The sequence below is a fragment of the Phalacrocorax carbo genome, chromosome 18 (assembly GCF_963921805.1).
Source record: "Phalacrocorax carbo chromosome 18, bPhaCar2.1, whole genome shotgun sequence".
NCBI classification, from domain to species: Eukaryota; Metazoa; Chordata; class Aves; order Suliformes; family Phalacrocoracidae; genus Phalacrocorax; species Phalacrocorax carbo.
The window spans coordinates 12,139,427-12,166,966 of NC_087530.1; the positions used below are offsets into that span (position 1 = coordinate 12,139,427).

The 27,540-nt window shown below is 54.9% G+C and overlaps 1 protein-coding gene across 13 annotated transcripts in view; it reads left to right on the forward strand.

Annotated features, from left to right (window-relative positions):
* The first annotated feature begins 226 nt into the window (after nucleotides 1-226).
* GRIN1 (glutamate ionotropic receptor NMDA type subunit 1) overlaps nucleotides 227-27,540 on the forward strand; it is a 41,132-nt gene continuing 13,818 nt past the window's right edge. For 9 of the 13 annotated variants that reach the window (XR_010375646.1, XM_064468762.1, XM_064468763.1 and 6 more), the window contains exons 1-16: nucleotides 227-513; nucleotides 5,175-5,309; nucleotides 12,594-12,770; nucleotides 17,298-17,360; nucleotides 18,115-18,215; nucleotides 18,800-18,921; nucleotides 19,414-19,588; nucleotides 21,144-21,288; nucleotides 21,388-21,471; nucleotides 22,644-22,779; nucleotides 23,688-23,815; nucleotides 23,996-24,160; nucleotides 24,502-24,620; nucleotides 25,347-25,459; nucleotides 25,979-26,127; nucleotides 26,919-27,076. Coding sequence is in view for 12 of the 13 variants with exons in the window: in XM_064468762.1 (XP_064324832.1) it covers nucleotides 256-513; nucleotides 5,175-5,309; nucleotides 12,594-12,770; nucleotides 17,298-17,360; nucleotides 18,115-18,215; nucleotides 18,800-18,921; nucleotides 19,414-19,588; nucleotides 21,144-21,288; nucleotides 21,388-21,471; nucleotides 22,644-22,779; nucleotides 23,688-23,815; nucleotides 23,996-24,160; nucleotides 24,502-24,620; nucleotides 25,347-25,459; nucleotides 25,979-26,127; nucleotides 26,919-27,076 (2,228 nt within the window). In the remaining variant the exon portion in view is untranslated. The remainder of the gene's footprint in view (nucleotides 514-5,174; nucleotides 5,310-12,593; nucleotides 12,771-17,297; nucleotides 17,361-18,114; nucleotides 18,216-18,799; nucleotides 18,922-19,413; nucleotides 19,589-21,143; nucleotides 21,289-21,387; nucleotides 21,472-22,643; nucleotides 22,780-23,687; nucleotides 23,816-23,995; nucleotides 24,161-24,501; nucleotides 24,621-25,346; nucleotides 25,460-25,978; nucleotides 26,128-26,918; nucleotides 27,077-27,540) is intronic. The other 4 variants (XM_064468767.1, XM_064468771.1, XM_064468761.1 and 1 more) reach the window with 1 other exon arrangement.

Genomic DNA, 27,540 nt, shown 5'->3' on the forward strand with positions numbered 1-27,540 from the left:
GGGCCGGGGGGAGGGCGCTGCGGCAGCGGAGCGGGAGGAGCCGGCGGCGGGCGGAGCGGAGCGGAGCGGCGCGGCGCGGAAGGGAACGGCGCGGAGCGGGCGGTTCAGCACCGCGGAGAGCGCCCCGAGCCGCCCCGCACCGCCCCGCACCGCGCCGGGCCGGGCCCCGCATGGGGCCGCGCTGAGCGGGGCCGGCGGCCCCTCTGCGGCGGGGCGCGGGCGGGGGGGCCCCGGCGGGCTCCGGGCCGCCCGTGGATGAGCACCATGCGGCTGCTGCTGCTCGCCCTGCTCTTCTCCTCCTCCTTTGCCCGCGCCGGCTGCGACCCCAAGATCGTCAACATCGGCGCGGTGCTGAGCACCAAGAAGCACGAGCAGATCTTCCGCGAGGCGGTGAACCAGGCCAACAAGCGGCACGGCACCTGGAAGCTCCAGCTCAACGCCACCTCGGTCACGCACAAGCCCAACGCCATCCAGATGGCCCTCTCCGTCTGCGAGGACCTCATCTCCAGCCAGGTACCCCGGGCCGGCGACTCCCCCGCCCCCCCGCCCGCGCGGCCGCAGCGACCCCGGCCCGCGGTGCCCCCCTCCGCCGCCCCCGGGGCTCGGTCGGGGCGGGCAGAGCCGCGGCGGTGGGGGGGGGTCCTGCCCCGGGGCCCCGGGGCTCCGCTGCCCGCATTGCAGCCTTTATGTAAGCGTGGCCGGGCCGCACGCTGCACCGCACGGGCACCCGCACGCACCCCGGGGCACACAGGGGCTCACACACACAGGCACCCCGGGGCACACAGGGGCTCACACAGGCACCCCATGGCACACAGGGGCTCGCACAGGCACCCCATGGCACACAGGGGCTCACACAGGCACCCCATGGCACACAGGGGCTCACACAGGCACCCCATGGCACACAGGGGCTCGCACACACAGGCACCCCGGGGCACACAGGGGCTCGCACACACAGGCACCCCGGGGCACACAGGGGCTCACACAGGCACCCCGGGGCACACAGGGGCTCGCACAGGCACCCCATGGCACACAGGGGCTCGCACACACAGGCACCCCGGGGCACACAGGGGCTCACACAGGCACCCCATGGCACACAGGGGCTCGCACAGGCACCCCGGGGCACACAGGGGCTCACACAGGCACCCCGGGGCACACAGGGGCTCGCACAGGCACCCCATGGCACACAGGGGCTCACACAGGCACCCCATGGCACACAGGGGCTCACACAGGCACCCCGGGGCACACAGGGGCTCGCACAGGCACCCCATGGCACACAGGGGCTCACACAGGCACCCCGGGGCACACAGGGGCTCGCACAGGCACCCCGGGGCACACAGGGGCTCGCACACACAGGCACCCCGGGGCACACAGGGGCTCGCACAGGCACCCCATGGCACACAGGGGCTCACACAGGCACCCCGGGGCACACAGGGGCTCACACAGGCACCCCGGGGCACACAGGGGCTCACACAGGCACCCCGGGGCACACAGGGCCTCGCACAGGCACCCCATGGCACACAGGGCCTCGCACACACAGGCACCCCGGGGCACACAGGGGCTCGCACACACAGGCACCCCGGGGCACACAGGGGCTCGCACAGGCACCCCGGGGCACACAGGGGCTCGCACACACAGGCACCCCGGGGCACACAGGGGCTCACACAGGCACCCCGGGGCACACAGGGCCTCGCACAGGCACCCCATGGCACACAGGGCCTCGCACACACAGGCACCCCGGGGCACACAGGGGCTCGCACACACAGGCACCCCGGGGCACACAGGGGCTCGCACAGGCACCCCGGGGCACACAGGGGCTCGCACACACAGGCACCCCGGGGCACACAGGGGCTCACACAGGCACCCCGGGGCACACAGGGGCTCGCACACACAGGCACCCCGGGGCACACAGGGGCTCGCACAGGCACCCCGGGGCACACAGGGGCTCGCACACACAGGCACCCCGGGGCACACAGGGGCTCACACAGGCACCCCGGGGCACACAGGGGCTCGCACACACAGGCACCCCGGGGCACACAGGGGCTCACACAGGCACCCCGGGGCACACAGGGGCTCACACAGGCACCCCGGGGCACACAGGGGCTCGCACAGGCACCCCAGGGCACACAGGGGCTCGCACACACAGGCACCCCGGGGCACACAGGGGCTCACACAGGCACCCCGGGGCACACAGGGGCTCGCACACACAGGCACCCCGGGGCACACAGGGGCTCACACAGGCACCCCGGGGCACACAGGGGCTCACACAGGCACCCCGGGGCACACAGGGGCTCGCACACACAGAGTGGGTGTGCAGGCACGGCCAAAGGCCATGAGGGCAGACAGCAGCGTGCGTGCGCACACACACCGTGCACAGCCACTCATCGCCATGGACACACACAGAGCTACATGTGCACATGCTGTGCTGCTGTGCGGACACATGTGCATCCACACGCTGTGGGCAAATGTGGGCACGGGGAGCGCCGTGCGTGCACACAGACTGTGGGGGTGCCCACGGGTCACGCTGCACGCAGGCACACACCCCGTGTGCACGCATGCATTGCTCTGCAAACGCGGGCACGCATAGAGAACACTGCACGTCTACACTCGTGCCAGTGTTCAAACACTGGTGCGCGCACACTATGCCACATGCATACACGCAGCCCCGAGCGCACGCTGCACCAGGCGCACAGACACGCGCAGCCACACAAGCACCGCCTGCACTATGAACACGCGCACGCAGACACACAATGCTTGATGTACACCCACACCCGCAGGTCGTGCACTCGAATGACTGCGGAGCACAGCTGCACACACCCCCCCCCGCACACCACAGACAGCACCGCACCCCAGCACCACACAACGCACACGAGCAGACCCACTGCCACACACACACGGGAGACACAGGCACACACAGAGACACAGCACTTACACACCTGCACACACACAGAGACCTGTGGGCACACACACGGTGCGCACTGTGCGGGCATGCCTGCACACACAAGCACAGCGCACTCCTCTCTCCCATCTGTGCAGGTCACTCTCAGCACACAAAAGGGAGCAGTCCAAACCTGCAGCGGTGGTGGGTGCAGCCTGGGTGCCCTGGGCAGCCTGTGGCCCAGCTTCTCAATCTCCAGAGCGTGTTCTCTGGGTGCTGAGCCCAGCTGATCAGCCCTATTCCCCCTACTCAGGGCCATCAGGTGGGCAGACAGGCAGGTACAAACCCACCTCCACCTCAAGCACATCCATGCACACGCAAAAGGTATACAAGGACACACGCATAGGTAAAAATGCACACAAACTACATGAACGCCCACACCACAGAGGCTCACACCCCCCCCCGCCCCCCGCATAAATACATCTATGCACCCAGGCACACATAAAGCCAGCGACGGGGGAGGGAGCTGCAGGGGCCAGAGGTGCACAGCGGAGCAGAGCTGTCACATTCGCAGCTCAGCTTCCTACTGTGGAGATGGAGGATGGCTGGAGACACCCCTGGGGATGGTGGCAGAGCCGGGCAGGAAGCACAGCACAGGCTGTAAAAGATACCCGCTCCCCGGCAGGGAGCAGGGAGAAGGCTCAGCCGGGTCCCTCGCTGAGCCAAGGCTCCATTTAAGCAACCCTGCTGATGGCTGCCTGTGTCCATGCCTCGGCCCCATGGCAAACCCCACGGATTTGCCACGTGCAAGATTGCAGGCGCAGGCACATCCCTGCGTGAGTGGTGGGACGGAGGGGCAGCTAAGCCAGGGTGCAGAGGGGGCTGCGGGTGCTGGTGTCAGGGTGCTGGGGGTGGCCCTGCTGTCCCAAGATGCAGGGGTTGCTCTGTGGGGCACAGCCACCCTCGGCCCTCGCTTGCTGGCGCTGTGCCCAAGCAGGGGTTGCAAGGCAGAGGAGGGGCTGGGAGCCTGCACATGCAAAACGGCTCCTGTCGGTCAGCTGCTGTGCAGCACAGCGCAGCCCTCACCCCCACGCAGCCCCCAGCCTCTCCCACCAGTGCCTGGTCCTGCCCCAAGGCCCATGCCCCAGCCCTGATGGGTGCAGGTCCTCACCCACCCATCGTGTCAATGCAGCACTGGCATCTCTGCACAGGGCACTCCTGCCTCCCCAAGTGTCCTCCCCAACCCCTTCGCCAGTAATTCCTCCCTTCTCTCACAGTAGAGTCTCCAGCCCCTGCCCCAGCTCATGCTGCACCCTCAGCTTGCTTCCACCCAACACCAGGCAGGATCTTCCCTTCTTCCCATCCCAGCCGATCTCCGGGTCCCCTTCCCCAGGCATGCTTCATCCTCCCCTCCCATCCTAGCAAGCCGTCCCTCCAGCCTGGGTGCAGAGCACATCCCAGGGGTCGGGCAGATGTTTGGAGGAGGAGGAAGAGTTATTTCCTCCCAGACATCAAAGTCTTTGCACTGATTCACCCTGGCTGGAGACCTGTCAGCAGCTGGGGACATTCCTTGTGCTGTGGAAGGGCATTAGTGTAACAAAGGATCCCCCAGAGATTAACCAGCTCCTTCCTCTCCATTTGACACAAAATAGGATCCCGCTGGAGACCAAAATCCCAGCCCTGTAATAAGAGCACGATCTTGCCGAGTTCCTCCTTCCCCATTTCTGTATAACCTAGATCCCTGTGCCCCATCGCCCCGGCGTGCTGCAGGCAGATCCTGGCTCCTGCCCCCCCGCCACCCCCCCGGCTTTCTCATTTCACTGCGTGCTCAGGACCAGATGGCTGATTTGCTCCCTGGCCCTGCGCTCCTTCTCCTGCTTGGAGTCCCAGCTGACCACTTTGTTTGTAATAGTCCTCGGAGGGGAATTACAACCGAGTATTAAATGTGTGGTTAAAGAAATCGCATTACACAGTGTGACTGTAAGGGAGATGTTTCCCTTTAATCTGTAATCCATGAAAGTTATTAGTTTAGCGAGCGGAGCGGCCAGGCACAGCACTGCCATTAAGATACAACCGTGGGCAGACCCATCACCTCGGCGCGGGTTGCAGCCTGAGCGGTGGCGTAGCACCCCTTGCTCCCCGGCTCAGTCCTTGCTTCGCTGTTCCTGATTATTTGAATGCCGTTATTTTGTTAACGTGGGGCTGTTTAATGTTGCAGAAAAGAAAAGGAAAATAATCACACTCGATGGCCGATGTGCTCCTGTGAAATAATGTTTGTGTCATGTATCCTGTCCTACAGGTCTATGCAATATTAGTTAGTCACCCTCCTGCTCCCAACGATCACCTAACACCAACACCCGTATCATACACAGCTGGCTTCTACAGGATCCCTGTCATTGGTCTGACAACACGCATGTCTATATATTCTGATAAGGTAACTGCTGCATGTTTCTAGTCTAGTACCTCATACATGTGGTGTAAATCAAGAGTGCCCGGCAGAAGGGTTAATGATGTCTACGCTACCCTGCCTATCTATGTGTCTGTCTGTCCATCCATCCTCTCCAGTTAAACCTGCAGCTCCCTCTCTCTCTCCCCCCCACATTCCCTGGTACATAATTTTTTCGCAGCTGCCAGTGTTGACCTACATAGTGCTGGATGATTTCTGCAGTGTTTCTCTGCCAGGCTGCTGGGCTCGCTGCTCTTCAGCCAAGGCAAATGCATGAACAAGCTCCTGCCTTTGTGCGCTAGTGACAGCCGGGGGGTTCTGGGTGCTCCCCAGGTGCGGGGGGACCTGTGGGTGGGTGGGAGGATCCTAGGGGAGCCTGTACTGGGCACTAGCTCTCTGGGGCTTGAAGATTGTTTGGTTGCTTTCACTTTTCTGAGTTTATGTGATATTGTAGGGGAGATAATAGAATTGACTAACAAGTTATCCTGAGTCTTTAAATGACATTCAGTCCAGCCTGCCAGCATTCAAGAAAGAGGTTCAAATTCCAGTGTCTTAAACCACTGTCTGCTCTCCCTGTGGAAACACGGAGACTTTCAGCCTGGCTGAGGTCCTGGGGGCAATGCCCTGGCCATGAGATACTGCCACGGGCCAGCTCTTCCACTGGGTGCTCAGCTCGCAACCTGTCTGGCAATCACACTTTGTGATCAGTAAAAGCAAAAGGAGGAGCTGAGCGAAGCCAGGCAAACCACATGCCATTGCAGCCTTGGTAGAGGTTTTGATCCAGGTGCATGAGCTTAGTGGGAGATATCAGGCCCGTTTCAAAGCACGGCTCGGTCTTTGCTTGGAAAATGTGAATATTCACAAATGCAAATGTTCAGTGCAAAAATAGTCACTCCGCCTACATGCTAAATGAAGTCAAATTTCAGGAGGGAGGAGCAGAGACTCCCAGAGATGCAGCCCACAGGACTGCTCAGCTGGAGCAGCAGCAGGTCTTGGCATCTCCCGCCCAGTAAAACCATAGTAGGACAACCAGTAAGCCAAGACCAAGGCAGTGACAGCAACGGTTCCTGCCAGGGTCTGGGGACCTGCATGCCCTGGCAGGGTCCCATCAGGCATCATTAGAAGGAAAGGGATGATAACAGAGCTGGCAGACTGAGGGAGGGGGCAGGCAGCAGGTAGGAAATGCGCAGGGGGAATTTGGCTCATGCTGCCATGGGGAAGAGATAGGTCTGGTCAGCAATGCCACTGAGAGGGACCTTGTCACAGTGCACATCATGGCAGGGCGAGGGGACCGTGTGTACTATCGGTCCAGCTTCATCTCAGCAGAGCCATGCTCACTGAAGCAAATTTGCCACCTTTTCCACCTCACGACCTTGTGGTGAATTTGTGTGCTCACCCTGAGGGGGTGGGAGCTTCCCCTGCGGGCTCCGCTTCAGCCATTTGTTTCCTATTTAAAACACATTTTCTGCAGAAGAGGCTCATAAAAACCACCTGGCTCACTTCAGAGCTGGAGGAGCAACCCACTGCAGCAGTGGCAGCCCGCTGCAGTGGCAGGGAGATGCTGCCCGCTGAATATTTGGGGGTGTTGGGCAGGCCAAGGGCTGTGGGGTGCACTCGCCTGGCAGGGACTCAGCAGGTAGGCTGCACTGCCTGGCAGGGGCATGTCTCACCCCCCCGAGCACGCCTGCCTGGCTGGCCTCCTGCTCAGACTCCTTCCCACCGACGCAACCAGGGGCTTGAGGACTTGGAGCTCTCTGCAGACTTTCAGGCAGGAGACGGGGCAAAGGCAGGGACTGGGTGTGGAGAGGAGCAAGGACGTTGAACAGCGGACTGTCAGGAGCTGAAGGGGACAGCAAAGGTGGGAGTGGAGTGGAGGACAGCAGAGCAAGGGAGTGCAAAGGCATGGGACAGGACGGCGTGAGACTCTGCACAGCCCCTGCAGGACAGGCTGGCTGGTGCAACCCAGGGACATTCAGCTGGTTCCCTTTTTGGTTTCCACTAATCAGCTTGCCTTTTTTTTTTTTTTTTTTTAATTCAGGAAATTATATCTTTCAGCTTAGTTTCTATGGAAACAAGCTTGTAAGATCACTTTGTGTGTATGCCCCGTGCTGGTTTTGAAGGCATCAGCCAATTTTAGCTAAATTTCACAGGGGGTTGAAGTCTCAGAGTTAATTATGGTCCTCCCAAGGCTAAGCTGCCAGGGAGAGGAAAGGCGTGGGCCTCAGCACAGACAGGTTTGCCCAGTACCTTCTGATGCTCTTGGAGCATCTCCAGTCAAGCATAGTGGTCCACGAGCTGTAGACAGTCTTCCAACAAAGATACCTGAGGGAAGCAAGCTTTATTTCTCCCAGTATTCAAAGGATTATTTTTTCTAGAAACAGTATTGCAGCTATCAAGCTGAGCACTCTGGCTTGGCAGCTTTTGTTTGGCCTCCTTGTGCATGCATCTTATGAAATCATTACCGAGACCCTCACCTCATTCAGCACAGTCCTGCCTGCATGGTGAGGGGGTCTCTGAAATGCCGGTCACCTCTGAGTGAGGTGAGCAGGGAACTGCAGGAGAGGGGAGGGTCTCATGGTAAAGGCAGCAGAGCAGTCCCCATTGCTGTGGTGTCCATCACTATGGAGAGCCCCTCACGGACGCCTCATGGACTGAGCATTGCAAAAACCACGCTCTGACCTCATGCTGGCCCCTGAAAGGACAGGCTGCGCGGTTGCCTTAGTGCTTCTGTTCCCCAGGTGTCATTGGGGGTATTTATATCTCCCTTACATCTCAGCTAAAAATATGAGATTACATTGATGTCTTGACAATATGAGAAATATGAAATGACACCAAGAGTGTGAGACAGGAGCTCGTGGGGAAACGCACAGCTCAGGAGCACACCTATGTGCACCTGGTCCCGGTGGTTGAAATGAAGTCTGTCTCTTTCTCTCTCTCTCCATCCTGGGCCATGGGATGGCTTTTCTCCCCGTTTCCTTGTCTCAGTATAACCAATCCATGCCCTCCTGGGGGTTACTGCTCACTGAGAGGGGTATTTTTCTTTTTTACTGGTCTCACTGGCAACCGATGCTCAGCAGAAATGGTGTTAATCAGCGTGGGAAACTGCACTGAAAGTGGGGAGAAAAGTGATTCCCCTCGAGCAAGGCCAGGGTCAGGGTCAGGACTCCTTCACTGGTACCTGCAAGAAGTGACTGGAGAAGCTGGTTAACATAACAGAGATATGTTTCCCCCAGGGATGGGTTTCAGAGGCACGGCCAGGCAGCGCAGCCATCAGCAGGCTGGCCTGCGATGCGTCAGGGCAGATGAGGGGCTCTGCACGCTGAAGGCTGTACTGATGGCAGTGATGGAGACCGCTGACCCCAGCAGAGGAGAGCTCTTCATAGGCTCTGAGGATTCAAGCTGGGAGGAGGACAGAGCAGCCCTGACACTCCCCAGGGCCGCTGCTGCAGCCTTGCGTTCCCCAGAGGTTAACAAGTCCTCTCCAGGCACTGCAGGGGGAGGGCAGACGATGCATTTGAGCCTGAGCTCCCCTTATGTCTGCCTCCACTAAAATCCCTCCCAGCACATGTCTAAGCTATTGCAGAGTTATCTCAGCTCCCTCCCACACCCGCAGCTATCACACGGGACAGTGGGCAGGCTGCTTTCTGGGGGGGCTCAGAGACGCGTGTGCTGGCTGGCGGGCAGGCTGAACAGAGCAGGGGGAAGAGCAGCCCAGGCGCCTTCCATGGAGACACTGGCCAAGGATGCTTTTCTGTACCCAGCTGATGATTTTTGTAAATTATCAGGAACTTATGTATTGGGATCTCTGTCAATCTCCTTGATACTGCCCAGACAGCTCAGTTATGGGGCGCATTGCTAAAAGGGGAACCGACCACATTATTTCCACAGGTAACGAAACAAAAGCACATCATTTCCTCAAGCCTGTAGGAAAAATTACTCTGCTAGCCATGGACTGTGAGCTGTGATGAGCCCTTAAGCAGGCAGAGGTAAAGAAGATAGCAAACGTTTCACTCATGGACCTGTACGTGGTCCTTACACGGACACCCTTGCACTGCCTGGTGGCCCCCCAGCCACGCCCGCACGCGTGTGTACCCCCCATGCACACAAACTCCATTGACAGGCACCCACACAGGCACCTTCCCCCATGCACGGCACGGCCATGTGCAGACTGTGCGCAGCTATTCAAGCACCCAAGCACGTTCCCTGCATGGGTACATGCACACACACTTTCTATGTGTATATGCTCACTTTTATGCATACAGAGTCCTTGCCTGCACAAATGCATACACACACATTCAGAGGATCTACTCAAATTCAGCTCCTCTTCATATATACTCATGTCAACAAAGTCCATACCACTAATAATTTGTGGATCCTAAGAGACTGGACCCAGCACATATCCCCACCCTCAGAACCACGCTCACTCCCACCCAGTGCATTTAGGCTCCAGTCCCGTGGGTTTCTGCTGAGCTGAATCCGTGTAGAGCCCTGGATTCAGTCCCAACTTGTATTTACTTACGTTTTGCAGAAATAGGATGGAGGAAGCACAGGGCTGAGCAGCCAGGTTTTGGTGGGAGATAGGAGGCTATTGCAGAAAGCTGCTCCTCTGCTCAGGTCTGCTGAGCAATTCCCACACTCACATCCCAGCCCTCCCAACAGGCAACAAGCACGCTCAGAGAAGAGAAAATGATATGAATCCTGCAAAACATCTTACAAAGTGAACTGCTGATTTGTAATTAGGAGCATTTTCGCTGTGTGCCTGGTCTGAGGGGAGCAGGTTATGATCCATGACAGCTCAGAGTTAAAGCATTTGTAGCAGTACTTCAGGGACAGTGTGATGAGCGGTGCAGCTGAAATGAGTAACAGTTGTCTCACAGAGGCTGTGTTAAAAAAATCAGGTCTTTATAACTGTTATTTGCCTTAAAAAGGGCTTACTATGATGCAAAAATCAGTGCATCCACATACTTTGCAGTATGGCACCATGTGCACATGCCCACGGCCAGGAAAACTCTGTGCTGGGTTCAGAGGGATTTGCCGGAGAACTGTCACTGCATATGCTGTGATATGGGTTATCAAATCACACAAAACCTGATTCCCAACTGCCTCTGCACACCCCAAGTTGGACTTGTTAACCTTTGGGGGACTTTAATTTTTCTGCCAGTCCTTGGGTCCTGGGAGAAGTTCAGGGGTCCCAGGTGCCTCAAAAGCTGAGCACGGAATGGGAGTGCTCATCCTGACATCTCGACTCAGCATTTGTGATTAGTCACTCTTCATTATCCTATTTAAAAACTAAAATTCTGTAATCCGAGAGCTGAGATACCATCATAGCAAGTCCATGGCCTTTTTGACACAACCTCATATTTGCCTGAACAGTTAAACCAAGTTGCTCCCCAACAACTTTGCAGTAAAATTTGTTCATCTGAACTTAGTGATATGTATTAACAACACTTAAGAAAGCCACTATCAGTTTAAACAGCATTTTTGCAAGCTAGTTGGGAAACTAGAAAATAATTTGATGCAATATATTGACATTTCAAAGATGTTTTCATTTCAAAAAGAGATTGAAATAATTTTAAGTTAGATTTTTTATTTTTTAGCTTGTGTTTTTCTGATTTTTTTAAACTACTAGCTATTCTGTTCTTTTTTCATTTCTCTTCTGAATTTTGTTCCCATTTCCATTTTCCATTTTCATGGATTTCCTTAAAGCAATTAAAAATGCTGAGGGATTACAAATTAAAAATGCTCCAGCCCATCTGGCCTGAGCTGTGGAGCTGGACATGGAAATGCCTGGGCATCTCTGCTGACTCCAAAGAAAGCTTGAGCACCGTGTTGGTGTGGAGACCATAGCTGTCCTTCCATTGTTTGTCCTTGGGGGACTTCTTCCCGATCCCGTTGATTAGTACTGGGCATGTGGGGTGAGCTGCATTTCTCCTGCTCTTTGTGTAACTGGGAATGTTTGCATGAGTCATACAAAACTGGAGCTCTGAGATGCTTGTTACAGCTCTCCTGGGCTGTTTCCTCCTTTGATTAAACATCCACAGTTCTTATTGGTCTTCAGTAATTAGGAAATCTTCCCAGTGCTTTGGTATTTTTGCTGCTGTCTCTGTCATTTCTGTGTTTTGGGCCAGGGCAGCAGAATGGACACGCTGTCCCACTGCAGAGAGACCTTGCCAAGACAGAGGTTTTGCAGTGTTTTCTATACATTGCATGGTTCAGTTTGACTTTATCCCCATGTTGAGTGCAAGGAAAAGGCATTATCTGGTCTGTCCATCTCTCCTGTGCAGGTCCATGGTTGACATGATGCCCTTTCTCTTCTGCAGTCAACTACTTTGGCCCATTCAGGATATTTCTGACCGGTGCTGGGTTAGGTCCCTGGATGAGCATGTCTGGACAAGCCCTGTTTGTTCCAGAGGACCATCTCAGTCTTAAAAAAGAAGTATTATGGTGCCTTCCTTTTTGTCCTCTCCTGGTCAGACTTCTGCCTCTCTCCAGCAGGTAGCTGGTTTGTCACGTAGTGTCCATGCTGAGTGTAAGCACTTTCATTTTCTAATATTTGACTCTAGGGCCTTTTGGAAAAGCTGCATTTTTTGAAACGTCTCTGTCAGCTACATCTTTTGGTCCAATTGCTCCCCAAAGAGTGCTGTACTTAATTAGGCTGGAATTGCTATTGCTCAATCATCCAACCATAATGATGTCTTTAACCAAATCAGATAGGTTAGCCGGGGCATTAGTCCAGAGCTGCCTCCTGTGTGCTGCTGCAGAACAAGCTGACCTAGAAACAGCCAAACAGCATATTATAAAACTGATTTTCTGAACTTCTCTCATGATGAGTAACTAATATATACCTGTGCGTATCTGCAGCTGCTCCTTGTTACTCTCTGAAGGGAATTAGTTTTCTTTTTGATGTCCTTTGCTCAGTAATATTTTCAAAAAGACAAGAGGAAAGGCTATATTTGCACTGAATGTTGCTGACAGTTCATTGCTGGACAGGCATTGCTTCACCACGTGTTTACAGACCACAAAGCAAACTCCCATGTGCTGGATTAACCACAGAGAGATATGAAATCACAGACAGGGTTTGCTTCTCAGCCAGAAGAAAGGAGTGCAGGTCCCAGAGGCTAGCTCAAGGCGTGCAACCCAGAGGTCTACCAGAATTGCTGCCCTGCCTCTGGCCTTGTCCCAGCCCTGTCCCTGCAAACCTGCCCGGTCCCTGAGACGCACCCTGGCCAATGACCCAACCAGTCTATGTTTAGCTCTTGTTCTTCCTTGCAGAGCATCCACCTGTCCTTTTTGCGCACAGTCCCACCATACTCTCACCAGGCCAACGTCTGGTTTGAGATGATGAGAGTCTTCAACTGGAATCATGTCATTCTGATAGTCAGTGACGACCACGAAGGTCGTGCTGCACAAAAGAAGCTGGAGACCCTCTTGGAGGAGAGAGAGTCCAAGGTCAGTTCCTGAACATTGTCTTGTAGCTTTGTTTAAGCAACAACAACAAAACTAGAAGTCTCGGGCTGTTGTATGTATGTAGATTTCTGTATGTAAAACACCTTTTCTTTCCATTGTAACATGGCTAACATGCTTAAAGCATCAACAGTGTCTGACTAGTACCTGACAGAACTTTGTACTTTATTCATTTCACTTGCTTTGCCATGGTCAAAATCTCCTACATGTAAATCGACTACAAAATGAAGGGAAGGATAACCTGGAGCTCTGCAAATGCCTCGCCCAAGATTCCCACCTAAGGAGAGGACCAGTCGCTCAGCTTAGGGAAGCACCTGCCCCATTACAGCCACCCAGGGGCCAGGCAGACCCAGCAGTGCCAAACCAACCCCAAAAAGCAGCTTCTGAATTGGCTAACCAGAGCTCACCTTAGTGGCTTAGGAGGGGCAAGGGAAGCCGGCGCATTGATGCACGGAGGTATAATGCACCCCCTCTATAAAGCTGTCAGCTCTGCGGCTGCAGGCTGATGCCCCCGTTCCCATCTCCATTGAAGCACATGCCAAACGCTGCTTTCTTGACACCCCATGCTGTTATGAGAGGGCGGTTGCTGCTGGCGGGAGCAGCTTTATCGAGGAGGTGCACTGCACCTGCACTCAGGGCCACAGCGGGGAGCAGGGAGGGAGGCAGGGGAGGTCCCGGAGCCTGCTAGAAATTCAGGAGTACCTTAGACCTGCTGCCATTGAGTAAAAGCACGGAGCAAGTGTTCTAGCCAAGCAGGGAAGGAGAACACAGGGAGCCGTTCAGCTGCAGTGGTTCAAAGGCAGGCGCCCGTCTGGAAGGCAAGGAACCACCTCCTGCCCTATGGGCTGAAGTCCCACCATGCTCTCTTGCCTGGGTCAGGCTGAGGTCCCCTTCAGGTGGGCAGAATCCTAGCCCCTCTCCAAGTCTCCAGCAGTGTCAGAGCAGGCACCCGTCCCTGGCTGCTCCCTCCTGGGTCACAGGCAGGGACCACAACCTGCTCTTCTCCAGCCCCACCAGCAGCTGCTGGACTTTTGGCAGCTGGCTGTTGAGGAGATGTGGCTGTAGACCCTTCTTGTGCTTGGAGATGGTGGCTGATCTGAGAGACCAGCGAAAGCAGCCTTTCCACTGCTCTTCATCACCTCTTGTCAAGCCACTGGAGGAACAACTGGTGGAGGTGTGCGGGCTGGCACAAACCACACTTACCAACAGGCTTTTGGTTTTGGTGGTGGTTTCCAAGAAGTTTCATCCTTGCAGCATCCTGGGCCACCATGAGACACTGGTGTCCCACTAACCATGGTGGGATCCTCCTGTCTCCAAAGGCAGCTTCCCACTGGGTAGACAGTGGGCCAGTATTTCTTTCCAAAGCCTCTTCCCAGCACTGCCCCTCACCCAGAGACAGCTGGGGAAAGGTTGTTCCCACTGTCAATCTGTCATCCCCTTCCTTGCAATCTTTTGATTTGCGCCTTCTGTTTTCCTGCAGATCCTGTGCATCCCCTTTTGCTGCTCCCTCTCATGACGCCACTCCCTGCTCACTCCGTGCAATGCTCCCCGGCACAGGGTGTATTTCTTCTTTGAAATCTGAGGCTTGAAAGATGAGGGAGAAAGGGTCTGTCCTCAGATCTGTCCCACATTTGCACTGCATCTGTGACACATCTCAGTGCCTCCTGGCAGCCACTGGGCTACTGCAAATGCCCTGGCCATCCTCCAGACTGGGGCATGTGCTCTGCGATGGTAGGTCACCTTGTCTTCCCTTTGGGATGTGCCACAGCATCTTGTTTCTTTTTCCTTGGGGAGCTTGCTCTGGTCAAACTGGCTGGTCTGGAAGGTAGCTAACCCCCATCAGGGCTACCCCCTCTTCCTCAATTTCTTCTGCTAATTGCTCTTCTAATCAGTTGTGTGCTGACTCTCTTTCTTCATGCTGAGAAGTTTTACCCTGGACCTCTCCCCAGCCTTCTCAAGGCCAGCCTGGGTCATGGGGAGGGAGCAGGCAGGAGACGTGCTCTTGACCTCTTCAAGGCTTGGATCACAGCTCCCAAGGACCTGGGGCTGGGTCAGATGCTCACCTGCCCTCCTCTTGGACCTGAACATGGCTTGTCCCATGGAGTCTGTGCCAGTGCTGGGTGTCACTCAGGCACCACTCTGTGGATTTGCACTTCAAGCAGGTATTCGGAGCCCAGCACTCAGGCCAGGCTGGCCAGCCCTGGTGCACCCCACGTGGTAGCCTTGTCTTAGGTGTGCCTGCAGTAATTCTCAGCCTGGAGCTACTCCTTCATCCCAGTACAACTCTGCTCATTCATCCGGGCAGGCCCACCGTTGTGCCAGCGCTGCTCGGGGTCAGGGGGAAATGCCAGACACTGTGAAAATCTGAGTTTGTCCAAGTCAGGGTTGCCAGGTCCCGGGTGTATAAAATCCCTTACTCTGGGACAGTGGTGTTCATGAAAGTGGTAAATGCTTGAGTGAATGCTGGAGAACATGGTGGAAAGTGAATTTTGAATCTGTTGGTCTCTGCGTGGGCTGAGGAGCAGGGAAGTGCTGCAGGACCACACAGAGAAGTGGAAAGACATGAGACATTACTGGTCTAGTTCTGGCAATAGAGATGGGAACAGGGGGAGACAGAGGTTATCAAGTGCCATCAGATCCAGGTTTGCTGCACCCAAGACTCTGCTTCACTTTGCTGACTAGCTTGGGTCGAGGCACCAGCACATCCTGGGCCATGAGGTGATTCGTGGCTGGAGGCTACCAGATGGATGACCGAGTTTCCAGCTAAATTGATAGTGCCTGAGGAAAAGTGGCCAATGTCTCTACATTGGAAAATATTCATGCTGTCCTGCTGCTGCGGCTCTGCTCTCCCTGGAGGCAGTTGTTACTCCAGGTCTCACCTGTGATCTGAGCAGACCCTAAGAAGCCATTGCAGAAATCCCTGCCATGGACGTCATCAGATGGCAGACCTGGGCTCCGAGCAGATTTTGCCTCCTCAGATACTTTTCCTTACAAGGACCCAACTTATTTGAGCAATGAAAAACCTGCCAGGCTGAGCCCAAGGAGAAGAAAGGAAAGATCACACAGCTGCACAGAAAGGAGACCTGGCAAAATGTCCTGCCAAAGACTGGTCTGAGTGCTCAGGAAAAGACAAGCTGTTCAATTTGGAAAGCAAGACGCAGAGATAAAACCTGGCCACCTAAGAAACAACCTGGAACATGAACCCTTGCATTACTGGGGTGCAGAGGGTCGGGTTCCTGGCGGGGATCAGTTGCCATCACCATAAAATGCTGCGAAATGGAGATTAGAATAGAGCCATGTCCCGTGCCCCATACACAAGATCAGGGATGCCCAGCTGGGGTGGGACGGCGCCGAGAGGAAGAGATCAGACTGTGTCCCACCAAAGCCTGCCAAGCACTATCCTGCAGGCACTATCAGGTTGATGTTATTGGCATGGCCACAGAGGCTGCTCCCAGGAAGATCCACCTGTGCATGCTGCTGCAGGGTCAAGGCTTCTGAAAGCTGAGGCCATCAGCCCTCAGCGTGCTGCCTGGGGAAGAGGAAACCTCCAGAAGTAGGTTTCATGCCCCTGGCTCCTTTGGGGCTGAGCAGCAGAAGTGGCTTAGGCAGGAGACGTGGCGGGGAGCGGGCGCTCTGCTCCGGTCCGTTACCTGCAGGGTCGGTGCATGCTGAGCCACCTGCCCCTGGTCCAGGTGTGACACTCCAGCCGGCAGCACGGAGACCACCAAGCAGTTAACCCCTCTAGCCATGCGTAGGACCAGGTTATGGGCACCGTGGTCACCGGCAGCTGCACCGCCCAGGGCTACCCATGTGCCGCAGAGCCACGAGGTACCCTCGGCCCTCCCCAAGCACCAGGTAAAAGCTACAATGTCATCCCATGATCACCATTGCTTCATATTGCCACGCTTTGAGCCAACATGAGATGCAGAGAGCTTTTTCTTTCTCTCTTGGACAGCAGCAGAGCTCCAAAAAGCTGCTCCCTCCTTGCAGGAGGTGAGAAGTTCAGCTGAGACACCTCATTTGCTCTGAACTTGCTTAGGGTGAACAGGATTGTAATGATAATAGCGATGGTAGTAATGCTAATACTATTAACTGTAACAGTTTGCATTTATCCAGCACTTTCCGTACACAACATTTTGTCCTTTACTTCCACAGTAATTCCATGGAAATCCCACCACTTAGGCCCTTAGAGACGCATAGATTGTTTCTGAGTTTAAGATAAAAATTTCTTGCTGAAGAATTCCCCAGTCCCACAAGGGAAATGCAACTGCATCGCAACAGCTGTGACACTCAGGCTTGCTCTAACCGATACGGCTTTGCGCCCTGACGCTCCCGTGAGAGCTGAGGCACTCTCTCCTGATAGTGGTTTTTGCGAGCTCCAGCGTTATAGAGACCCTTTAGCAAACAGTGGAGGAGGAGGTGGATGTTGGATTGCTTTACTACACGTCATTTTCAACTGTTTATAATATTCTTCTGTGTCTACATATTTTCTCTGTGCACATTATTCATCAGAGTAAAAAAAGGAACTATGAAAACCTCGACCAACTTTCCTATGACAACAAGCGAGGACCCAAGGTATATATGCATGGAAATGCACGCCGCCCACCAACCTAACTAGCAAATGAAAAATAGCCACAGCCAACAGAAAAATAAAAAAGAAAAAAAAGAGAAAGAGAAAAAAAAAGAAAAGAAAAGAAAGAAAAATAAAAAGATCCATGACTATGTTTCTTGGTAGCACGTTTTTATGTTGAGATAGTTTGGTTTGGACTTGAGAATGGAAACCTAGCCAGCTGACCCTGGAAGGATTTCTTTTTGAAACATGCATGTGAACCAGTAATTAACTTGCAAGTTTTTTTTTTTTTTTGAAAAGTTGAACCAACCCCCTTTCCTCCCCAAAGGAAACGGTTCCTTGGTGTAAGTTGCTCACTTTTACTCCCAAAGGTTAACCCTGTGCAATATGTTTTTTTTTTCATTTCCCATGTTTTTGAAAAACAACACTCGTTTGAGTTTTCAATTGCATTTCAAAGCCTTTTTCTCTTTCCTGTACAATGCACGCCTCTTTTTGGGTCTTGATTGACTTCAGTTTGCATGCACAGTGCAAAAAAAAAAAAACCCAAAAAGCCAAAACCTTAAAAGAGAAAGGAAGGAAGGAAAGAAAGAAAAGAAAGAAAAGAAAAGAAAAAAAAAGAAAAAAGTAGCTATAACCAACCTTATTTAGCAGACTTTTGTGCAGTTTAATGAATTCTCTTGACCCTTTCCTAGATAGCATGGCTCTCACAAGCAGTCCTGGGGCTCCTGCACTAACCAGCTTTGCTCACACTAATCACAGGCTGAGAAAGTGCTTCAGTTTGACCCCGGAACCAAAAATGTCACATCGCTGCTGCTGGAGGCTAAGGAGCTGGAGGCTCGTGTCATCATTCTTTCTGCCAGGTAAGGCAGAGCAGCCCCTTCCCCTCCCTGCTCTGATTTCCTCACTCTCCCCTTTGCCACGCTGCCCAGCACTGGAGTCGGTGCAAATCTGGGGCACGTCGTCCTTTCAGGGAGTGTGGGAGAAAACCCACATAAAGGCCCGTGTCCCAGGCAGGTGGTGGATGCTGTGTTGTGCATGCTGCTGGCCAGGGAGCTTGTAATCATGAGCACAGATGGGATGCCTGCCTGTCGAGGAAAGTGTTAGCAGCTGCAGAAGCGGCAATAGTTACTGATGATATATCCTGATCCACTCGTGAAGGAGGGGAGTCTTTCTGCCCCCATGCCTATAGATGGTGAGCAATAAGGAATGGGCCAGGTTTGCAGATGCTCAGCAGTGCTGGGTGCTGTGGGATTAGATGAAGCCGAGAGGAAGGTTCCCATTGCATCAAGGAGTTTAGCCATTGCCCAGGAGAACCAGTTATCAGAAGAGGGCTGCCTGGTGTTGTGTTTTACCTGGCTTTGCCACTCCCTTGGGGTCCGATACAGGAGAAAAGGGGCCATGCGGCACCTGAGGCCACATTGCCATTCCCTTCTTCTCGTTGCAGTGAGGACGATGCGGCCACGGTGTACAGATCAGCAGCCATGCTCAATATGACGGGCTCCGGCTACGTGTGGCTGGTGGGGGAACGGGAGATATCAGGCAATGCCCTGCGTTACGCCCCTGATGGTAGGCACCCGCCGGAGGTGCGCGTCCCGCTGTCGGCCAGGCCTGGAGGAGCCTGCTGAGAGCTGGGACGAGCGGCACCTGCCTTCCCAGGGACCCCTTGGGCTGGGGGAGCGCGATGCCTTGGTGGTCCCGAGTGAGCGGAGGGTCCCACACGTTGCTCTCCACTCCTTGCTCGCATGGGGTGGCAGCAGCCTTGGCCTCGCTGCCATGCCCCAAATCCAGCTCGCTGTCACCAGGGAGAACAGCTTGGGCAAGAAGACGGGGTCAGAGCACTGGGTGTCAGCAGTCTGTGTAGCTGTCCCCAGTCCCCATCCAGACACTTGCTTGCCCTGCCTGCCCCTGCCTGAAGCTCAGAGAACTCCCCAGCTGCATCTGAGGTGTCCCCGGCCCCGTAGCCATGTGCTTGCCGGCCCCTGAGCCCTGCGTGTGGGACTAACGCCAGAGCAACCGGCGTGCCCTGCTGACCTGCCTTCTCCCCTCTGCTCGCGGCAGGAGTGATTGGTTTGCAGCTCATCAATGGGAAGAACGAGTCAGCCCACATCAGCGACGCTGTCGCGGTGGTGGCCCAGGCTGTGCACGACTTGTTTGAGAAGGAGAATATCACAGACCCGCCCCGAGGCTGCGTGGGCAACACCAACATCTGGAAGACAGGACCCCTTTTCAAGAGGTATTTGGGGAAGGGTCCTGCTGGAGGGAGCAGAGGACCTGCTCAGCGAGAGCTGGAAAAGGTGGGAGCATGTGGAAAAGGGCAGCGTGGCAGCTTTGTTCAGAGTCTGTCACTAAAGCTCTGAGGCATGTGGCACAGGACTGCTTGGACTCTCCTGCGTGATTCAGACGGGAGGGCTACATGTGTCCTGTAGAACTAGCCAGGAGACAGGCTCAGGCACTGGCCCAGTTTGTCCAGGCTGTTTAGGCATCATCTTGGTGCCTGGCACCGATTCAGCCCCTGCCAACCCATGCTCTCCTGGGCAATGCTTTGTCAGCTGGGATCAGTGTGGGCAGGGAACAACTCCAGGAGAAATAGATCTGGGGGCCATGGAGGGATGATTTCCTCTGGTCTGGATCTTAATTCCGTGGGCAGAAGAGGGGAGAAAGGGGGGTTTCTGCCAAATCAGGGTAGGGGGATATTTCTGTCAAATCGGAGCTCAGTGCTGCAGACACATTTCTTGCTGAATGTTTCAGGGCTGCAGCATGGGTCAGCACGCTGCAAGCAGGACTTGGGGGCAAGAGATCTCCATGCATGGGACAGGCTTCCTCTCTTCTGTAGCAAATACTGGCGCTTTGGTTCTGGTTTGTTGGGTCTCAGCAGATCAGAGCATGCACATGTTGGATCTTGCTGCCGTGGGCAGTGTGATCGGTAGACGTGGCATGTGCTTCCCAGAACACAGTCTTTGTGCTGCATGGGGTTTTGTGCTGCATCACTGCAGATGCTAGAGCCACAAGAGCCTCTTCTGCAGGCTGGCTCTTGGTAAAGCAGCAATTTCCTTTGCAGCATGGCTCCCCATGCGGGAGGGCTGCTCTCTGCATTGTGCAACCTGGCACCAGGGTGTTGCTTTTGGCAATGGGATCTTGCACCAGGGGTTGCTCTCTGCAGACAGGGTCGTGGTGTCTGTGGGGTGCCCTTTCTGTCAAGCATGGGACATGGAAAGCCTGGAGATGATTATTTTAGAAAAATTTCTGGCATCCTCTGCAGCGACACAATCTTTGGCATGAACTAGTCAAAGCTGTTCTCTATGGTGCACTGCAAGTGGCTTGGGCAATTCTGTGTCTTCACTAGCACCTTTCCAGGGTTTGGAACTGGTTCTCCCCTTGGTGTTGCATGTGCATGCCTGGGGCACTACCCAGGCTGTGATGGGCAGGTGCCAGACAGAAGCACCAGGAGCAGTGGCACGGACACAGCTCCCAAGGGACCCCCAGAGGAAGGTGTCCTTGGTGCTGCGGAACCGATCATTCCTTAAGGGAATGGGACTGATCTGGTGGAAAACAAGGGGCAATGACAACAGATATGGTAGCGCATCATTCAGGAGACTGATTCCATCTGCAAGCAGGGGATGACCACAGGGCTATGAACAGACCATAGGTAGCCTTGACTGGACTTCTGGAGGGTAGTAGGCATATGGCAGGCAACTGTGAGAAAGCATTTGCCTTTCTGATGCCTTCTTAGTTGTCCCAATGGCCACAGCAGGTTTCCTAGGTTGGCCCCACTGTGTTTCTCTCCACAGGGTGTTGATGTCCTCCAAGTACTCAGAAGGCGTCACTGGACGGGTGGAATTCAATGAGGACGGGGACAGGAAGTTTGCCAACTACAGCATCATGAACCTGCAGAATCGGAAACTGGTCCAAGTTGGGATTTACAACGGCAGCCACGTACGTACAGGCCTGGACAGGTTGGGTAGGAGGGATCTGTGCACTAGGGTGTCTACCTATGGCCTCATGTCTACCTCCTTCCTCTGGGACTGATCACAGGTCTTGACCAATGACCGGAAGATTATCTGGCCAGGGGGAGAAACGGAGAAACCTCAAGGCTATCAGATGTCGACCAAGTTGAAGGTAACAGCAAATGGTGGCAGGTTTCCTCAGCTCTCTGCATGCAGGGCTGTGGCTTTTTTTCTGCCTCCCACTTCCGCTGCTTCCTCTGCAGCTGTCAGGAGCATTTGCAAACCCAGGACACCTGCCATCTGGGAGAGGATATAGCAGAACAACTTAGAGAAGGTACCAGAGGGTGTTCAGAGATAGAGTGCAACCTCCAGCTGGAGACAAACTAGATAGGGTGGCAGGCATCCTTTGGTTTGGAAAGAGACAGCTGGGAAGGGGATATGAGAGAACAGCAGAGAAGGGATGAAAGGATAAGGTGTTCACCGTTCCTCATGGCTTGGGAGTCAGAAGGCACCTGGCACAGGTTTGCAGGAAAATCAGGGATGGGCTCCTTTGGCCAAGGCATAGTTCAGTTCTGGAGCCTGTTGCTGCTAGATGGTGCAGAGGCCAGAAGGAAACAGGTCCAAAAGAGATTAAACAACATAGTGGAGGGTGGGTGGGCTGGTGGCTGCAATATTGGGCTCAGGAAATCCCTGAAGAGCTGATGGCCAGAAGCTGGAGGTGACACTGAGAGAAAGTCCTTCCACTCTTGCTTTGCTTCTCATGCCTTTCCCTTAACTGTAGGCCAGCAGCCAATTTAGTGACTGGATCCTGGGCAGGTTAGTCTTACCAGCATGACCATTCATTTTTCCTCCTGTCCAGACAAGGGAAATCGCACATTCCCACCAGCAATGAGTCCTTTCCTGCAGAGATAGTGCAGATGCATTTGGATGCTGCTTTACTGAAAAGGTCCAGGGCAGGACTGAAATATCTGCATTAGCTTGGGGCAGTGTCACAGTGTCTGAAGGACTATTCAGGGCACTAATCCTGGCTATGCAGTGGCTTTCATCAGCCTGCTCTTAGGGAGAGGGGTGTGAAAGGCTTTGAGGCCAAGGTGAAAGTGCCACATGAAGGAGGATGCTGATGTGGCTGTTCCTCATCTTGGGTGCAGGGAAAGCAAATATTCCCCATGTCAAAGCCAGGTCCTGCAGCTGGGCTGAGTGCTCTCATGTGCTGAAATGGCAGCTGAGGATGGCACCATGGCATTTTGGCCATGTTTGCATGGAGAGGGCAGTCCAGCTCCCCACCCAGGGGGAGATAGCTCTGGAAGGGAATGGACAAGCAGGTGTTTGTGCTTCGTCCTGCAGATAGTGACAATCCACCAAGAACCCTTTGTGTATGTGAAGCCCACGCAAGCAGATGGGACATGCAGGGAGGAATTCACCATCAATGGAGATCCTGTTAAAAAGGTCTTTTGCACTGGACCCAACGAGACCATCCCAGGTAACTTGTTCTGGTGGTGAGCGCAGCAGGTCCCCCAGCCCGCCCAGCTGATGAAGGCTCCTGTCCCAAGAAGGGGTCCCCAGGGAGGGTGTTCAGTTGTACAGGAGGCCCAGAGGATGAGGAACAGAAAGGTGACAGCACACTCAGCCCCCAAACACCCCCCTGTCAGTTGAGCCCCACAGTAGTGCTGTGCCGTAACTGGGCACTGGGGTTCAGATTTTTGACACCAACAGATGACTTTCCCACTGTCTCTCTTCTGGGTGAGCTCCAGGGCTGTTTTGGGGGATTGTATCCCATGTTTCTGTCTCCTGACATGCTCTAGCTCTCTGCCTTGATCTCAAGCATAAGCAAGAACCCCAAGACACCTTAGCTCCACTAGTACTAACACCACCAGTTTCAAACCATTTTATTACAGAAAGCCTGTTTCAGGATTAGGAGTGTGCACCTGGTGGGGTGTGAGCTGCTTAGCAATGCCAGACTGGCCCAAACCCACCTGAAGTGCATCCCCCTTGGCCATCACAATTTCCTGTGCACAGCTCCCCTCGTCAGCCCTGAGTTGTGTCCTGGGCTGTGTTCAACTCAATGGGTTTGTGTCAGCACTCCCCGAGCACAGCCTGCATGCATCAAGCCCCCTCCATCCTCTACAGTGGCACCGACTCTCAGCCCACATAGCAAATGAAAGAGAGCCTTTTGCCCCCATCTTGCCAGCACCCATAGGCGATGGAGGCAGTGGGAGAGGGTGGTCAAGCTGGGTGGCCCTGCCTGAATAACATAATATCATATCATATGAAACCACAGCCATGCTGGTGGCTGCTCTCGCTGGGGACAGCCATGGCTCCTGCATAGGGTCTCTGGCAAAGGGCTGCCTCTACTTGTGTCCCCCCCCCCCCATTTTCTCCCACCTGCAGGCCGTCCCACTGTGGCACTGTGCTGCTATGGGTTCTGCATCGACCTGCTCATACGGCTGGCCGGGGTGATGAACTTCACCTACGAGGTTCACCTGGTGGCTGATGGTAAATTTGGTACCCAAGAGCGGGTGAGTTTGTGCCTGTGATATCTTTTTGCCTGTATTTTGTGTTGAAACACCCCCAGGCCCATCTCCAGAGCAGGGGTGGGGCGGGAGGGTAGCGCAGGGCACCTCCTGTGTGTGGGGGTCCTGGCCAGTGGGGGACAGGTGTCAGGGCAGTGGGCTGATCCTGCGCTGGCTCTCTGGCAGGTTAACAACAGCAACAAGAAGGAGTGGAACGGGATGATGGGGGAGCTGCTGAGCGGTCAAGCGGACATGATTGTGGCTCCCCTCACCATCAACAATGAGCGGGCACAGTACATTGAGTTCTCCAAGCCCTTCAAGTACCAGGGCCTCACCATCCTTGTGAAGAAGGTATGGGCTGGGCTGGGCTGGGCTGTTTTGTAGAACAGGGGAAGTGCTCCTTGCTCCCACACTTGCAGACATGTGCCATGCCAGCGCCATGCCCAGCTTCCCCAGCTGCTGCCCCCTGCCCACCCCAGGGCAGTGACCGCAAATCCCAGCCTTTGCTGTGGGATGCCAGTCTCCACATAGCTGGTTTTAATGCTGGGTCTTGTCTCAGTCACTCTGAGCCTTCCTGAGTAGCAGAGCAGGAGGAGCTCGGAGCAGGGCAGGGGCCCTGGTGAGCCCAGCCAGGCGGGCAAGGTGCAGGCATGATGGGTGCCAGCACTGTTCACCTCTCTCCTGTGTGCTAGGAAATCCCCCGCAGCACCTTGGACTCATTCATGCAGCCTTTCCAGAGCACGCTTTGGCTGCTGGTGGGGCTCTCTGTGCACGTGGTGGCAGTGATGTTGTACCTCTTAGATCGATTCAGGTGAGTGCACTTTGGGTCACCCAAGGGCTGCAGGGGACAGGGAGGTGCTCCTGGGAACCATCCCCTGGGTCCCCACAGTGTCTTGCTCAGGCATGGCCCTGCAGCCCTTCAGGAGGCTCTCACAGGAACTAAACCTGCTTCCTCTGCCCCACCAGCCCTGGGCTGAGACTCCTGACCCCTCTGGCTGCTGCTAAGCTGAGAGATATGGATATGTGGGGTACTCAGCACCTGGATATGTGGGGTACTCAGCACCTGGATATGTGGGAACACGCCCGTCAGACCAGATGCCATGCTGATGCCTGACTGAGGGGACTGTCATCTCCTGGGATCTGAGATAGTCCCCTTCCTTGACCCTAAGGCAGCTCCTCTGAAGGGTAGGGAACCTGTCTCCACCGCTAGCCCTGTGCCCAGAGGCTTCTGCAGTTAATCTGCAGTAAGCCATCCATGTTGCGGTGGGAGAGGCTGGAAATGGCCAGGATCAGATGATCTTCCTGGCCCAGAGAGAAGTGTGATAGGACCAGTACCCGTGTGAGCTGAATAGGGTTGCAGATCAGCAGAGGGGGCATGCAAGGCAGTGGGGCATCAAGGGTGAAAAGCTGTTTGGGGCATAGGCACAATCTGTAGGGCTGAGTGATGTGGGGCTGCATCAGGACACTTTGGGCACATCAGAGAGGCCTGGAAACCAGGATAAGGGATATAAGAAGACCTCTCTGTCTTGTTTTCCAGCCCGTTTGGCCGGTTCAAAGTGAACAGTGAGGAGGAGGAGGAAGATGCCCTGACCCTCTCCTCGGCCATGTGGTTCTCCTGGGGAGTCCTGCTGAACTCCGGCATCGGAGAAGGTGTGTTTCAGCACACAGCAGCACCGCTGTGCCCTGCAGCCCTGGCCCCAAGCCGGGGCACATCAGGCTGGGGGAGAAGCTCATGCCCTCTTTCACTGCCTCCTTTCTGTGGCAGGGCTGATGCCTTCAGGTGACCAGTCAGTGAATGGGTACAGCCCTCATTCCCTGAGCCTTCCCTGGAGTGGGCTGGTGGGCGATTTGGTGATACTGGGGGTGTGGCAATCCCTGTGCAAACCATCCTGCCACCTCTCACCATCAGTGATGGGGAATGGGTCCTTCTTGGGCTCCTTCTCCTGCCCAGGCTTACCCATCTGCTCAGGGTGAGACACATCAGGCCCTGGAAGGAGGCATGGGTTTTTCTTGGTGTGGGCAATGCAGCAGCAATTTGCACGGCTGTTGGCAGAGCAGACAGATGGGGCACATCTGCAGCTCTCATCAGTCTCATGTGGGATGGATGTGGCTTTGGTGACCAAGTCAAGCCCTTGTCATTCCAGTCTGATCTTGCCTCTCTCCTTCCAGGTGCTCCCCGGAGTTTCTCTGCCCGTATTCTTGGCATGGTGTGGGCTGGCTTTGCTATGATCATTGTGGCTTCATACACTGCCAACCTGGCAGCCTTCCTGGTGTTAGATCGGCCTGAGGAGAGAATTACAGGCATCAACGACCCCCGGGTAATGACCCCTCACTTGCTTTTCCCTTCCCTGTCCACCTCTGGTCAGAAAAGCAGGAGATGCCTCCAGTGGGTATCTCCTGGCTCATATAATATGGCTTGTAGTACCTGGAGCCCTGCTTTAACAAGGTTGTGGGTCTGTGCCAGGGGGTCAAGCTCCAGGTAGCTCTGCCTGGGGCTGATGCTGGGGGGACTGAGCCCCTGTGTTGTGTGGGAATGGACAGGCATAGGGATCAGCAGGGAAACACTGTCCAGAAATAGCACAGACCCAGCCAAACTGCCTGCCAGTTCCTGGAGAGCCTGCACTAACCAACGAGGAAACGATTCATTATGGATGAGTTATAACTAATGAAATTGTCCCTGCGGTGCAGTCAATACTCTTAGCAGATACCAACATGCCTCAAACCCATTTCCTACTCTGGCAAGGACGCAGCCACAGCTTATCAGCCCGAGCACACAGGAATGTATCCCACAGCAGCACCAACCCACAGCATCCTGCACCCGCTGCCCATGGCACTGCCAGCCCCACAGCATCCACAGGCCTCCTGCATCCTCAGGGCCACGGTGTCCCTGTCCCATAATATCCCCTGCCCCACCACCATCGTCCCAGAGCATCCACTGCCCAATGGTATCCACTGCCCCGTGGCATCTTCAGCTCCACTGAGGAGATCAAGGACTTCTCTGGAAAACAGGTCCCTGAAGGGGATGGGAAATTAGGGAACACAGCTTTGGGGTGAGCCAGTTGGGTTGATGAAGGACAGAAGACATAGGATCCCTGCCCTTGCCTTTCAGCTGCGCAACCCCTCTGATAAGTTCATCTATGCCACGGTGAAGCAGAGCTCGGTGGACATCTACTTCCGACGGCAGGTGGAGCTGAGCACCATGTACCGGCACATGGAGAAACACAACTATGAGAGCGCTGCCGAAGCCATCCAGGCAGTCAGAGACAAGTGAGTGGGTCCAGCACCTTTTCTGGCCATGCTGTGAAGAGGTGTTTGTTTTTTTTTGGGGGGGGGCTGCAGTTTGGTGGAGCAAGCAGGGCTGATGCAAACCTGGAGGGAGCTGCAGTCAAAGCATGGCTTGATGGGGCCTGCCTAGCCCAAGTGTGTGCCGGGTCTCTGCATGGAGAGCACAAGGTCTCTGTGGGGAAAGACACACTCAGAGCTGTGGCCCTGGCTACAGCATTTCTCTCTGGCCTCTGCAGTTGCTTCTGTGCAAGGCTGAGTGGCTTCAAATCCCATGTAAACCACTCACATCCCTCCTCCAAAATTTTGCCAAGTCTTTTGCCTCCCAGCAGCACATAGACACACCCTGCTGGGATAGGGATGACACTAATCAGTGTTTAAATTAGGCCTGGGAGCGCATTCACTGCTCTCCCATGGTGGCTGCAGACAAGGTAGGCTGCCCAGCCTTA